Source organism: Podarcis gaigeae (assembly GCF_964106915.1).
Source record: "Podarcis gaigeae genome assembly, chromosome: 8".
Taxonomy (NCBI): Eukaryota; Metazoa; Chordata; class Lepidosauria; order Squamata; family Lacertidae; genus Podarcis; species Podarcis gaigeae.
The window spans coordinates 32525738-32538930 of NC_139684.1; the positions used below are offsets into that span (position 1 = coordinate 32525738).

Sequence of the window (13193 nt, forward strand, 5' to 3'; positions counted from 1 at the left end):
ACTCCCAAGAGACTGCGATCTACTCCCAGTATAAAAAAACTGGCAGTGATCTACCCATTGTCATTGGAGGGAGGAGGGGTGTGTGTGTGGGAGTGGTGGATTGCCCAGAGTAGTTGAGTTTTTTAAAGGAGGGAAGTGCCCAGAGGAGTTGAGCTTTTTTTGGGGGGGGGGGAGGACTGCACAGAGTTTTTAAGCTTCCCCCCGTAACTTTTTGTACACGATAAGGATCCCGTGATCTACCAGGATCAGCTGGGGATCTACTGGTAGATCGCGATCTACTGGTTGGACACCCCAGGCCTAGGTGAATAAGGTAGTATTTAAAGGTAAAGGGACCCCTGACCATTAGGTCCAGTCGTGGCAGACTCTGGGGTTGCGGCACTCATCTCGCTTTATTGGCCGAGGGAGCCGGCGTACAGCTTCCGGGTCATGTGGCCAGCATGACTAAGCCGCTTCTGGCGAACCAGAGCAGTGCACAGAAACACCGTTTACCTTCCCGACGGAGCAGTACCTATTTATCTACTTGCACTTTTGACGTGCTTTCGAACTGCTAGGTTAGCAGGAGCAGGGACCGAGCAATGGGAGCTCACCTCGTCGCGGGCATTCAAACTACCAACCTTCTGAGCGGCAAGTCCTAGGCTCTGTGGGTTAACCCTAAGGTAGTATTTACCTAGCACCTAAAAAAGCAATGCTGGTGCCAGGCAGGTATAATGGGAGATGGCATTCTATAACTGGGGTGCTGCTGCTGAAAAAGCCCTCAGCCTTCAGAATGTCACTTGCCTCACTTCTGATAGTGAAGGTACACAAAGACAGGAATCAACACAGTAGTCAACATAGTGCCTTGAAGTCCTTGTTGGACTCCAACTTCCCAGCCAGGGGTCAGGAATGACGGCAGCTGAAGTCCAACAACATTTGGAGGACACCACATTGGCTACCCTGACCGGAGAGCATGGGCAGGTGGATAGCATGCACTCCTGTAGGTACGCCAGTTCCAATCTGTTTAGGACTTAAAAGCATTAGAACATTTGTTGGGTTTGGAAGTAGAGAGGAAGCCACTAAAGCTCTTAAAAGACCACCAAGATATCATCGGAACGAGCTGTTCCCATTCAAATTTCAGCAGTTGTATTCTAGACTAGCGTGCAATTTCTGAACAATCTTCAAAGGCAGCTCCATGTAAAACACACTGCAGTCATCTAATTGGGAGGTTACCAATGCATAGGTAACTGCGGCCTGGGTCCCTTTATCTAGAAGGGGTTGAGGCTGGCAATCCAGCTGTACTTGGCAAATGGCACCCTGGGCAATTGAAGTTACTTGACAAGCTGGATCTAAGAGAAATGTGTGTGAGTAACATATAGGGAATATCCTCCCCCATATGAACCGCCCCATCTTTTTTGCTTCAGGTGATGGTATACAATCAAAATACATCCGATTTCATCTGCGAAAAACTGAAGGGTAAACTTCTGAAATGTCCCAATGTTTTTTGTTTAATACAATGTTCCTAATGCTTTGGGCTTATCATCTGCTTAAAAATGTTAACTTTATGTCAGTTTAACCTTTAAGTAGCCTAAACGCACCATGAATTATGTTCTCCAGAGGCTGAGGATCAATAGTCCTCATCAGAGTGCCTGGTGATCCAGAGTGTGCCTCTTATTTTATTGAACCAGCTGTGTACTGGAATCACTGCTGCCTACGTACTCTGAAGCAGCAAGCGGTAGATTGTATTGAAATTAATTCTCCGTAGCCCAGATTAAAAGCAACCCAACTCCTGGGCTTTGGACAAAAGCTGCTGAAAGCAGTATTTTACTTTCGTTTACCTTGCATATTTTCCCTTTCTGATTAAAAAGTTTCTGGTGCTCATTAAAAAAAAAAGACCCTCTAAACTTTTGGCATAGCTCAGTACCTTTTAAAATGCAGAATGAAATGAAATGAGAGTGCACACACACACACACACACACACACACACACACACACACACACACACAAATGTAATGAAGGCTAAATGGCCTCATTTTTACATACAGCCTGACCACTTGCAAGAGAGCTGGTTTATGCTGCTGTGAACACTTCTGGTCCCATATTTTGAAAACAGAGTGGTCTTCATTAATATAGACATTTTGTTTCCTCTCCTTCCCTCTTGTGCAAGGCTGACTGTGAACCAGTAGCTTCAGGGTTTAAAACCAAATCCTTGAGTCACATAATAATAATAATAATAATAATTTATACCCCGCCCATCTGGCTGGGTTTCCCCAGCCACTCTGGGCGGCTTCCAACAAAACACTAAAATACAATAACTTAAGAATTATTACTCAGAAGTATAGGTTACAGAGATCTCAAATAAGCCGTGAAGCCTGATAAAAGAAACAAAGGGACAGGTTCACAGCACGATGCAAAGCCACAGCCAGTTTTTAAACAAATTGTGGGTTTTTAAACAAACCGTGGATTACAAAGCTTGGTCATTTAACTGGTTTATTTGAAACAACCATCTTTGGTTTATATGTGGCAAGAAGCCATGATTTTGTAGAAAGGGAAACTAAAGTTTGTTGAAGTCCTCCTCCAAGAGGCTGGTCCACCAAGCGCACTCTGTGCTCAGCTAGTCCTCATCTGCCTGCCTCCCTTCTTACAAGCCTGGAGGGGGAAGTTGGCTGCCAGCTTCCTCCTCCTCTTCCTTAGCCTAAGTGTTGTCTTTTATAGAACTCAACAGGGAGCAGGATGCAGGTAGAACAAGAATTTGTTGGCTCTGCCTAATATGGACTCTGCTTGTCCTGGGCTCTGGCTCCATCCACTATCAGCCTCCTTGCCTTCCACCTTAACAGTTCCAATGGACATCAGCCTTCACTGTCCTCCTCCCAGAAGGGCAGGAAGAGGCAAGGGGAGACAGAAAATCGAAGGCTTGTGGAGGTTCCTTCCTGCTCAAGTACAAATCAAGTCCAATAACATTTAAGGGCAAGAGCAAGCATAATGAAGGAGCCTTCTTAACCATGCTTAGGAGATTGGGAGGGTGTAGCAGGCTTCCTCAGCCTGGTGTCTTCCATATGCTTTGGACTACAACTCCCATCAACCCCAGGCTTTGTTGGCTGGGGATGATGGGAGCTGTAGTTCAAAAATAGCTGGACAGCTGCACGTTGGGAAAGACTGGCTGATGGGATCACTAATCTCAATCCCCCCCCTTCTCCCCTTAATCACAATGAATAAGCATCACCCTTTAACCAGTGCTGAAATCCAGGACGATGTGGTGTTTTATTGCATACAAAGTATATCACCTTGATACTTTACATTAGTTGGTGGTATACAAACTTTCAAAAAGAATTAAAACAAATAAATTTTAAATATTGTATAAATGGAAACACATAACAGAACAAGCATGAGCAAGTTCTGTACTGGAGTAATACACTACAGAGATCTAAATATACAAAACTGGCTAACATAGTGGGAGCACTAAAATAAGCAAATAACTTGAATCATATGTAATCAATTAGGTTTTCTTTAACCCAGTTCTCCCACACATAGCATTTCCCTTCTTACACTATTACTATAATACAATCATTTTTCTATTGTTCTTGGTGGGCAACGAGAAACAGAATCAAATTTCCCCTCTAACAGCATTTTGATGTTTTCGTAGCAATCCACTTACCAATGACTTTAACAAAATAGGCATCAGCTTCAAAGTTATTTTTTAATGTGTGGATGGCAAGCTCTGTCTTTGTGCTATCCTTGCTGAGGACAATAATATCCAAGATTCCCTAAAGAAACAACAAAATATCAGTATTCTTTTTTTAAAAAAGAGCAGAAACCTGAACATCACTAAAATGCAGTCAATACAATGAAGCAAAAAAAAATACAATAACTGCTGGCAAAAACCATGAGATCACAAAATTAGTTTTCGCTTGAAACAGAGCTTCCAGAATCAGAGCTGTGGGTCAGATCACAGTTGCGAAGAGTTTAATCTATCTATCAAAACACCCACTGAAAATGGTAAATCAGGCTGCAATAAAAGCTTAGCAACAATTTCACTTGTAAAGAATAGAAAATTGTTTTCAGGCGTTCGGGGAAAGAGATATTTTTCATTTTAACATTGAATTTCTCTTTTGGTTTTGAGTACATTGCCCTGGCCGAAGTCACACACGTTTTCTCCATACCTTTAAGACAGAGCCTCACAACCTGCAAGGAAGTTGCTTTATGCAGCTGTGCAACTTTCTGGCTCCTGGGCTGTATTTTGAGAATGAGTGGCCATCACCAATATAGTAGCTAGAGCCACACCAGTTCTGAATTATGAGAATTGCATGTAATAAAGGAAACTTATTTCAAAAAACTCTGAATATTTCCATTTAGTGAAATGGGATGGGAAACAATTATTTTATAGTTTTACAGATATACAATGTTGATCTCTTTAAATTCACCAAAATGTTGGGCTTAGGCTAGGGAAGGCAAAAGGGTCCACATACTCCTGCTTTTGGTCAGGGAGAAAAATGAAATAAAAACTGGGTCCCTTTCACCTCTGTCAATGGCACACTATCCAAAAGACACAGGATAGCACACTCTTGAGTGAAAAACAACAGCGCAGTTCTATGGGATGCATGTCTTCCAAATCCAAGGACCTGACTAAAGCTATAAACATATGCCAATTTCAGGCCGGTTTAAAGGGGATGTTGGAACTTCCATTAAACAACTTCAAGTCTCGGGTAATACACAATGAAGCATGTCACACTGGTGTTATGGGCACCATAGGGTTGAGATGTCCATCCTCATTCTAAAAGCTAAAGGGAAATATAGGAGACACATGGCCAAATGATAAGTTTCCTCTGTGTGTGTTCCTTTTCTGCTCAGTTTTGCACAGATCTAGGCTGCAAGCACCTGCTTTAAGCACAACTTGGTGCATTCCAGGCAATGGCATTCCATCCTTCATTATGTTTAACGGGAAACATGTCAGTTTTATGACTTCTCCACAACAGGAAACACTGCTGTGCTAAGCAGATATCAGGCCTGCATTTAACAATGTTTCAAAAGTGTCAAGCCTCACCTCCAGATATTAAGGAACATGAAAATGTTTTGAATGACTTATTTGGCAGAAATATGCAGGGAAAATGTGGAGATGTACTTTTCACCCTTGGAGTTTTCAAAGAAACCTGTGGCCTGGGGGGGGGGGGGGAAGGAATAAGAAATTGTATCTAAAAGAAGGGACTCAGAGTGCCTTTGCGATTTGGAGTGAATGGATGTACAGAGGTGGACAAAAGTTTAAAAGTGAGAAATAAAGCTGAGGCCAGGAGAAATTTGGCACTGAATGCAGGGAGCCAGATGCAGTGTCTGTTCATGTACTGTGCAGAAATAAATTATTGTGAATATTTGGCAGTCAGTAGGGGAGAAACTAAGCTGGAACCTTATGATTTATGTTAGCTTAGCTTAGTATACAAATGTCCCCAAATTGCATGGGAGGGTCAAGTCGCTAGGGTTTGAGCAGATCAGCTGTGGTGTGTCCAGCTTAATAGTGCAGTAAACACCCCTACCTTAACAACTTGGGAATATCAGTTTGCAATATTTAAAGGCAGCATGGTTTCTGGACTAGAAAAATGGACTTGGTCTAGGAAGTAAGAATGCAAGAGCAGCCCTGCTGGATCAAGACCAAAAGACCATCTAGTTCAGAAATGTAAAACCTCTGGATGTTGTTTGACCCCAATTTCCATCAGCCTTAACCAGCATGACCAATGGGCAGGCTTAATGTGAATTGCCTTCCAATGATGTCTGGAGGGCCATAGGATCCCCATCCATGAAGCAGGTAATTAGCTGGTTTCCAACAGTAGCCAATCATAGGCATTTAGGAAGGTAACACACAAGGCATGAAGGCAACAATGCCTCTTCCTTTCCCGTGTTGTTTGTTCTGGTATTCATCATATGCTCTGGGCAACTTGTCTTTTTTGAGCCTGAGATTCTCACCAATAGAGGAACGGGCTACTAGCTGGGAGGAAAGACACAAGGATTGTGAAAAAGCAAACCCCTTGTATTTGCTGCATACACACATATGCAGTTCTGGAAGTATATTTTAATGCCACTTTGGCCTGTAAGTAAAAACTGGACATGAAGAGGCTTTTAGAGAGCAACCACTTGTTTTTATTTATATTAACTTCCCGAATTCCTGTTTTTAGGAGCACAGGAAACCGCGTTCCACTTAGTCAGACCATTCCTCTATCTAGCTCAGCTTGGTTTACACTGGCAGAGGCTTTCCAGGATTTGGGCAGAGGACATTCCCAGACGTTCCCGGAGAGGGAGTTGCTAGGGCAGGAACAATACTCAGTGGTAGTGGCTCTCCATAGTTTCAGGACAGGTAGTCTCGCCCTGCCTGGAGATTCTGAAGCTCAAACCTGGGACCTTCTGCATGCAAAGCAGATGCTCTTCTACTTAGCTTTGGTCCTTCCCCAATATTAGTTTGCATATGCTTTCACATGCCTGAATACTACTCTTTTACTGTTTTTACCCTGTATTTTTGTTTTGATGATGTTGCTTACTGGGTTTTCTTTAAAGACTAAGTTTATAAATTGTTTTAAATAAACAAAATAAAGCAATGCATAAAAATAAGCCTGAGAACTTCATCTAAACAGATTTTAGCAGATACAAGTGATGGTATACACTGGTGCCTTAGGAAAGTGCCACTCCCTTCCTTTAAAAATAAATAAAAATCAAATGTAAAAAGTGAAGCCCATTACTAACAAAGATCTATTCAAAAGAGCTGAAATGAAGGGTGACTGTTCATATAATCTCAGCGGCTCTCTCTTCAGCTTTAAATGACTTCTCTTCAAACAACTCGTTTGTTTTCATTATGTGCCGTGGATTTGCCCAGTCAAAATATTCCAAGATGCCAGTTTGAAACGAAAGCTCAAATAAGAACGGGCAGATGGCAATTAAGCAGGCAGGAAAACAAGGAAGAGTGCTCAACTCACGTCTTCATAAATGTCAAAGAAGGTTGCCACCACAGCGTCTTTGATCTGATTCAGATCCGAGAGCTCCCAGTAGACCTTAAACATACGCCGTGCACTCGCGCAGCTTGCCTCATTGCACTCAACATTCTCCAGCAGGAAAGCTTGCTGGTTGCTGCAAAGGAAGGAGAGAAACATGGGGTGGGTGCAGTTTTGTTTTCCTGCCTTTACTCTTGCAAAGCTGACCGTGAGCTGGGCCCCTTTAGGGCTTAAATAATAATTTTTATTATTTATATCCTGCCCATCTGGCTGGGTTTCTCCAACCGCTCTCGGCAGCTTACAGCATATAGAAAAACATAATATACAAACTCCTGCAACCCTAACACTACATATCTGGGAGTAAGACCCAGTGAATTCAATAGGGACTAGTTGTGAATAGACATAATTAGGATTGTGCTACTAGTCAGTTAATTATTTTTACTCAGAAGGGAAAGAGCTATTTAGTTCCTCTATCTTCCCTTTGGGAAGTGCAAAGTGGGAGTGAGTAACCTTCCATTTTTCTTCAAAAAACCTAGAACTCCAGGGAGCCTTATTCATAATCAACATTAAATTGTAAGCAACTTGAAGCAGGGACTAGTCTCCATCCTCCTCACTTGATTATCTTATTCTGTAAAGCAGTATATTTATTTATTTGATTTGTCTTTTTATGAGTTTGGGTGGTCAATCTGGATGACATCCTGGGTCCCTTCAAAACCTGTATCTGTGGGGAGAAGAAGCCTGCCAAACCAGGGGGTTGTTTTTTGCTTTCGCTGGCTTGTTAAGTACCACACAGTTTAACATAACCAAAGAAATCACTCTGCTGCTATAGACAATTGGGTACATCATTTACCGTACTTACTTGCTTGCTTACCACCCTTCATCTAGAGATCACAGGGAAGTTAAAATTAAATGTTTCCATTGTCCTCTTATTTCCAAGAGGTGTCTGTTGGTTGGGGAGCAGGGGAAGAATCTGATTGGAGCAGGCCATGATCTTGTATTTGCCTCCCTGCCTCCCATGCTTCTTTCTTTTGATAAATGCATTATATTTTGAACTTGACTGCAAGCCACCTAGAGACTATCCTGATTCATTTAATATTGAGGCTTTTGCTGTTCTGCTGATGATTGCTCTCTTTTCACCACATTTCTGGCACGGGACCCACCATACGGCTGTCAGACATGACAATCTACACACACTTAACATTTTTTACATGGAAGAGAAAAAAGAGCTCAGTTTGCAGTAAAGTCACCCTTTTGCCCCTAAATCAAAGGAATGGAGCGACAGGTTAAGCAGATTCCCACTTTTACTTTTAGATTCCGAAGCAAAAGGCACTAGAGGGTGCTGGGAAAGAGATCCTTTGGGCAGAACTAGACATTCCTGAATTCTGTGTTGCTGCCAGAAATAGTACCCACCAGTCTGTAGACCTATGCCAGGGTTGGCTAACATGTGGCTTTCTAGCTATTGCTGGACTACACATCAACCCTGACCATTAGTAGCTGGGGCAGATGGGACTTGGAATTAGTAATATATGGAGGGTCACAGATTCCTCATCCCCAACCTATGTCCTGTAATGTGAAACTCACCACACAATATTATGTCATCACACAATGACTTTCCCCTTTCCCCACTCTAAGGATGGATTGCTCCTGGGGTAGAGATCTTAATGAGGTCATCATGTTGATTCACAACTTGACCTAGACACAGAGATACTGTTTTGGGCAGCATGGCCTCACTGTTCATAGAATCATTGACTTTTAGAGTTCGAAGAGACCCTGAGGCTCATCTAGCCCCAATCCTCTGCAATGCAGGACTCTCCCCGCCCCCAATGTAACACTTAGTTCCCTCTTAAAGTCGATTTTACTAGAGCTTATAAAAATTCTGTCAAGTCTCTGGGAAACACATAAATCTCAATGCTATTTTGTCAACATTTCTTGGGTATCTCCCTATGAGTATGTGTTGACAAAGTTTTTTGAAAAGGGAAAACTTAACACACACACATAGGATGATTTCATCAGCCAAGTCATTTATTCTGTACTGTTAAGCTTTGCTTCCTTACTGTGCAAAGTCTTCAAAATGCATGAATCAGACTTCCCCACCCCCACAACTCAATGTTCTAATGAAGCTTTTCATTACCACAGCAATTTTATTCTCAACACCTTTCATGAATATTTACATATTTACTTCCAGTATGAGTCACAACTATCATTACATTGCATCTCAATTATTTCCCTTTGTGTCTCAGCCAAATATCAAAACACACCATTATACAATTTACAAGGTTATTTCAATTTCTTCATTACATATCCTATAAATGTTCCCATTCAGGTGTGACAAAAGGGGACATGCTGTGTGTTGATTTTTTAAAAAATCCTTTTGATGTATTCCTGGTTGAAAATTTGCAGATTAAAATGACTGAAAATGCTTTTCTTATCCATTTGGTATGGCACTACATGCCCCCTTAACACCAGGGTATAAATTATTAATGTTTCTGGAGCCGTGTAAAATGTTCAACTGTAAATTGTAGGAAAGGCAAACTTGTATGTATCAAACACAAACCTATACGACAAATTCTGAAGATGTATTTGTGTTAAAGCACTTCTTCATTACAGCATAGTTAAATTATGGAACTTGCACTCAGAGGAGGCAGTGAAGACCAGCAAGCTGGGTGGCTTTAAAAGAGGATTAGACAAATTCATGGGGGATAGGGCTATCAAAGACTACTAGCCATGGTGGCTAGGCTCTGCCTCTATACGAGGAGGCAATAACACTTCTGAATACCATTAGGTATAAACCGCAGAAGGAGATAGTACTCTTATGCTTCTAATCCTACTTGGAGGTCTCCTACAGGCATCTGGATGGCCAATGTGAGAACAGGACGCTGGGCCTGATGGGCCATCGGCCTGATCCAGCAATGCTCTTCTTATGTGCTTACATTCTTAATCTGTCGCAGTAAAAAAATGAGTCTTAAGCTCACTTAAAAGAATAAACACTTTCATTGTAACAAGCTTTCATGGATGCCTTATGAAGCACACAGTGTGTTACTTAGCAGTTATGTAGATATATGAGAGTTCAGAGCAGAGGAAAACAGGCAAACGATGGGATCAGGCAACACACACACAAAAAGGTTCTCCAGGCCTACTGTATTTGTATAGCATTGCACTGATATTGTACTCAGACGCAAGTGCCTGCATAACTGTATCTCTCAACCAACTGAACGTTAAGATTTCATGCATCGTGAAGTAGGCCTACAAAAACCTGGACCTCAATACAGTGGTACCTTGGGTTACAAACGCTTCAGGTTACAGATTCCGCTAACCCGGAAGTAGTACCTCGGGTTAAGAACTTTACTTCAGGATGAGAACAGAAATCGCGTGGCAGTGGTGCGGCAGCAGCGGGAGGCCCCATTAGCTAAAATGGTACCTCAGGTTAAGAACAGTTTCAGGTTAAGAATGGACCTCTGGAACGAATTAAGTTCTTAACCAGGTATCACTGTAAACACATTAGACTTTAGAGCACTGGAAGAATCCTTGGTTGTATTTCCTGTAAAGCAGATTGCCCAGAGAGCCCGTGATTGGCCCAAGATCACACAATAATCTTAACAGATGAGAAGTGATTTGAACGCATGATATTCCTTTCACCAAGGCTCAAACACACCTTTCCCACTATTCCTCAGTGCATGTCAATTTTGAAAAAGGCAGTCACTCAGTGGCAGAGCTAGCTTGCCCATAAAGCTGGGTCTCCTCCTTCTTTGGTGATCACTCGTAGCCAAGTAAAATTGCCTTCCATAAACACGGTTTTAACAATGAGTCCATAGGTGACTGTGGAGGCCAATTCTGGACCCACACGTGAGGTGGCCACCTCAAGCGTCACCCGTTTTGCCGCCCAACTTTGCTGCTGGTCTCCCTGGCCTCTAAGGGCAGAGAGGGACTAGGCACCAACACCCAGCTTTCCCACAGCAGGGGGGAGGGATCTCCCACCCCCACCTGGTGGTGTGTGGGGGGGCCTTTGCACTGGCTTCTCTCCTTACAGAGTTTGCGCCCCCATCACAAGTTCAGCAGCTGAGTGTTTCACCTCAGGTGATGAAATGCCTTGGGCCGCACCTGGTAATGGTACAGGGAAAATAACCATTCCATTGCAGAACAATGAAAATAGGTAAAATAAGATATTCCGCCCGCTAGAAAGGAAAGAGTGCTTCAAAGGTCAGTTGCCCTGGGGCTGCCAATGTTTGTATTATTCCAATCTGTTGTAAATTGCCTTGAGGGTCACACGTTTGAATGTGGAGGATAAAATATTCCAAAATTGATGCATATTGCAACTAATGCAATCTCCATTTGTCAGCCCATTACCCCTATAGCTTTGCATGCTATTGTCCACAATTTATGGGGACATAGGTATGAAAACCATGCATTTATTACTCTGTTAGAAAGATTGTGTGATTGTTTTATTGGTCTCAGAATTAATCTTGGGATATTTGCATTCCCCTTCCTTCCATCTCATAAACAGCCCAGTAAAACCTATACAATTATGCATCCAAGCACTTTTGTTTGTGGGGAGACCAAAACGAGACACTCAGGTTGAATTCAAATATTACAGCTCCCACAGGAAGACTGATGAAAAGTGCTTCTGGATGTGGCTGTAACATTTGAAAAGCAGCTCTCAATACAGTAGTCTGTTGGCATATTTCGGGGGTGGGGGTGGGGGAATAACGTTCCATGGGACCATTTGTGGTACAAACATGGGAGTGGTATCAGTCTTTTTCATTAGATCATGCAGATTACATTTTTTTCTGATGGGAGACTTGGCTCTTTGGGAAGCACGAGTTACAAAATGATGAAAAGTTTTTTCTCTTTTACTGTTGACAGACGAGATCACGCTTTTCATTCTGTTCTTTATATAAATGTTTGATTAATTTTAATTATTACTTAATGTTAAAGTGGCGGAGACAATGATTTCTGAGACAACTTAAAACATTCAGATGCAGATTCAAATTACCTGGATTCTGATATTAGTGATGGCATGGACGCAGCATAAGCTACATTGCCATCTCATGTTCAACTGCAGTATTTACTGTTTATGCACTGCATTTATAGCATAAATACTATGCACTTGATAGATTTTTCACAATTATTGGCTCAAAAATAATTTCTGATACAACACTACTTTTTAGCAGAAGAACCCATCATTTCAGATTTTAGTAAAATAAAATATGACCCTTAGTTTTATCAGGAGCAACATGTCACTCCAGAGGACAGTGGGAAATTAAAATGGCAGCTCCTAGTGGGGACCTGGGAACTGGTGTTTTAATTTCCCACAATGCCCCACATTGTTCTGTGGCATTGTGGGAAATAAACATGGCAGCTCCCAGACTCTTTCTGGGAGTTGTCTGTCTGCTGGGTAGGCACTGATGATGATGATGATGATGGGAGGAGCCAATTTGTCAGAGACCCACCTCAAAGCTGGACCTGGACCTGAAGGGTCATAATTAATTGTAGGAACCTCCATCAGAGAGGAAATTCTGAACAGCATCCCATAATACAGACATTATTTCAAAATAGTGGGCTTGAGTCTTCAAGCGAGCCATAAGAACCCTACTGGAAAGGCTGAGTAAAGCAAGTCTGTCATGAACGGGTGACTGCTGGGTGACAAACTCAGACCTGCAGATGGGTCTGGAAGACAGGCAAGATTCGAGCTGTGAATCTCTTTAGGAAACAGTTTGGGAATTACTGTTTGAAAAGAGTAGTGCTCATCTGCCACTCTTTTAAAATATAGGATGTTGGACAAATATAGAATGTCTACTTCTGCAAAAAGAAAAAGTACATCCACACATATAATAGCAAGATGCAGGAATAAATCCAAGACCAGTGTCAAGCCTGAAAAGCACACTACCATGATAAAATGCTGAGTTATGCTAATGTTTTCAGTCAATTTCTAAACAATTAACATGAAATACTGAGATACAGTTGAGCAAGAGTGAAGGTGTTTTGATTTAAGGCTGATGGGGAGCCCCCTTCCCTCCCCCTTCCCTTTCTCTTCTGAGCTTCTTGGGAAAAGGAAGGAACAAACAGCAACCTCACTGGCACATTTCTGCCTGTCCTTTCCAGGCAAGAAGCAGCAGCAGTAAAAACAACACAACGCAGGAACTGCCAGAGAGGGAGAGAGACAGAAGGAGCAGGCACAAGAGAGATCTTTATTTCTTTGGACCAATCCAGTGGGACACAGGAGGAGACTCCAAATTTCACTGCATACTACTCTAG

At 42.3% G+C, this 13193-nt stretch overlaps 1 protein-coding gene across 2 annotated transcripts in view; it reads right to left on the reverse strand.

The window, feature by feature from the left end:
- ITFG1 (integrin alpha FG-GAP repeat containing 1) overlaps nucleotides 1-13193 on the reverse strand; it is a 114894-nt gene that overhangs the window by 37421 nt on the left and 64280 nt on the right. For both annotated transcript variants that reach the window (XR_014567093.1, XM_083750510.1), the window contains exons 11-12: nucleotides 6927-7077; nucleotides 3629-3737 (exon numbers count right to left, since the gene is read on the reverse strand). Coding sequence is in view for 1 of the 2 variants with exons in the window: in XM_083750510.1 (XP_083606636.1) it covers nucleotides 3629-3737; nucleotides 6927-7077 (260 nt within the window). In the remaining variant the exon portion in view is untranslated. The remainder of the gene's footprint in view (nucleotides 1-3628; nucleotides 3738-6926; nucleotides 7078-13193) is intronic.